We start from the raw sequence: 2,733 nt of genomic DNA on the forward strand, positions 1-2,733 counted from the left end.
TTGTGAACATATCACTTGAAGGCAGGATTAGTATAACTAGACGGTGTTGTATGCTCTTTAAATGTTGGTGTTATAGTATGAACAACAAGGCGTCCTTTTTATCCGAAATCTCAATTACCTCTGAATGTTATCCTTTTTCAAGTTGTACATTAAATCTGAGAAGACTGTGTGATTCATTTTAATAAACGCCACAAATACCTCGGCTCACAAACGTAATTTGACAGATCGAAGGATGTGCCTGACATTGTGAAGGAGCTTTCAAGTTTTAACCTCGTTATCAGTGGGTGAGACATTGATGCAGGGATAGGGGATTGTGAGGGGTGTTGAGCTGATCTGGTACATGTTCATATATTACCGGGGTTGCCCAATACGTGTCTAAACAACAATTTAACGAAATTCAAGCTTTACCAATAGAATAAATGGAGCAACAAAGCCCTTTCCGTTTCCAATAGAGATATCTGGATAAAGCAGAGTTGATTGTACAATCCCGACTATATCATGAGCATATGTTTATGAATCACTATCAAAGAGTAATGATACCAGGTGTTCGCGAAAAGGTGAACGTATCCTGCCCCACCGGTGGCACCCGTCACAAACACATGAAAAGGCAAGTCAATTGTTCACCCGAAAACATATTGGAACATATGGCTCAGGACAAAATAGGGAATTGCATCGGACATAATTTTTGTCACTGATGCGTCAAAAATGTCAACCGTTACACTTTTTGAAAGCTTTACTGAGGCCTTGGTAGAAAGAGCATGCTCGATTGTATATCAAAAGTTGCGAAATGTAAACACCGAAGGCTGGAGCTGCTGGAATATCGCTCGACATGAAGGGAAAGTTGACTATTGGAAAGTTGCAGTCATCCCTCTTATACAGTCTTGTACTAATCCGAATCCGCTCATTCTCCAACTGCACAAAATCACAAACCGAGCTTCGTCACATGACACATTTCAAACTCATATTTATATAGCTCATGCCTCCGGATACTAGTGATAACATTAAAGACGTTAAAACATAAAGACGTTCTGATTTCCCAAGTAAAACCAGTCATCATAATTCACAAATCTTTTACTACAGCTTCTTCAACAGCAAGCAACAACAATCAAGCTCGGTTTTTCTGACAAAATGTGTGAAATCGTCCGACTAAGGTGAAAAAGAACCTTAAACAGATTTTGTAAATGATTTTTGCAAATGCGTGCTTCACAAATACTATCTATAGCTTCAGTCAAGACTGAAATGAAGGCTAACAGTTGACTAGACCAGAACATAAGGCATCTGTGAAATGACAAAAAAAACCACTTTAATGTTGAAATTAATAAATGATCCGAGTCATATGCGCAAACAACCTGACCTGTAAAGACTAGGCAAAGTTGGTGTCGATGTGGATCCCCAAATTAACAGCTAGGAAGTCAAGTAATTCACAGATTGTTTTGGCAGTAACCACCACCTCAACCCCTGGCTACCATCACCGTCAACCCTTCTCCATCGCCATAACCCGTGGCTCCTATCACCATCAACTCTTCTCCATCCCCATAACCCGTGGCTCCTATCAACATCAACCCTTCTCCATCGCCATAACCCGTGGCTCCTATCACCATCAACTCTTCTCCATCCCCATAACCCATGGCTCCTATCACCATCAACTCTTCTCCATCCCCATAACCCATGGCTCCTATCACCATCAACTCTTCTCCATCCCCATAACCCATGGCTCCTATCAACATCAACTCTTCTCCATCCCCATAACCCATGGCTCCTATCACCATCAACTCTTCTCCATCCCCATAACCCATGGCTCCTATCACCATCAACACTTCTCCATCTCCATAACCCATGGCTCCTATCACCATCAACTCTTCTCCATCCCCATAACCCATGGCTCCTATCACCATCAACTCTTCTCCATCCCCATAACCCATGGCTCCTATCACCATCAACTCTTCTCCATCCCCATAACCCATGGCTCCTATCACCATCAACTCTTCTCCATCCCCATAACCCATGGCTCCTATCACCATCAATTCTTCTCAATCCCCATAACCCATGGCTCCTATCACCATCAACTCTTCTCCATCCCCATAACCCATGGCTCCTATCACCATCAACTCTTCTCCATCCCCATAACCCATGGCTCCTATCACCATCAATTCTTCTCCACCACCATCACCGTCAACCCTTCTCCATCACCATAACTCATGGCTCCTATCACCATCAATTCTTCTCCACCACCATCACCGTCAACCCTTCTCCATCACCATAACCCATGGCCAACATCACCGTCAACCCTTCTCCATCACCATAACCCATGGCCACCATCACCGTCAACCCTTCTCCAACATCAAAACCTATGGCTCGTATCCTCGTCAACCATCAACTCTTCCCAAACTGCTTAATCCATGGCCTCCATCCACGTCTACCCTCCTTCTCTGCCGACAGTCATAGCATTTACCCTCACACTATCAACACACTCCTCCATCCCCACTGTTCCTGTCCCAACCTTTGCCCCGCCACGCCTCCCTTGTCTGGTTGTAACACATATTTACGCCAGAATTGATATATATGTCGTGTCTAGAGCAGGATAATGCCACACAATCTGATCTAATTTGACCTTAAAGAAATCAAAGGCCGACGCAATGTTGGAGAACAGGGTAATTAGCAATGGGCCCTAGCCTATCAGAGGAACCAGGTTCAGTGCAGGGAGGTCCCTTGCCAGAAGCACACAATGTCGTA

General features: G+C 44.1%; 1 protein-coding gene across 1 annotated transcript; it reads right to left on the reverse strand.

Annotated features, from left to right (window-relative positions):
* Window positions 1-1,451: 1,451 nt before the first annotated feature.
* On the reverse strand, window positions 1,452-2,006 carry LOC125383455 (keratin-associated protein 19-2-like). Its single transcript, XM_048401591.1, has one exon. The coding sequence runs from the start codon at window positions 2,004-2,006 to the stop codon at window positions 1,452-1,454; it is 555 nt and encodes a 184-aa protein (XP_048257548.1).
* Window positions 2,007-2,733: the final 727 nt, after the last annotated feature.

Source organism: Haliotis rufescens, unplaced genomic scaffold (genome assembly GCF_023055435.1).
Source record: "Haliotis rufescens isolate VD_foot unplaced genomic scaffold, xgHalRufe1.0.p SCAF_23, whole genome shotgun sequence".
NCBI classification, from domain to species: Eukaryota; Metazoa; Mollusca; class Gastropoda; order Lepetellida; family Haliotidae; genus Haliotis; species Haliotis rufescens.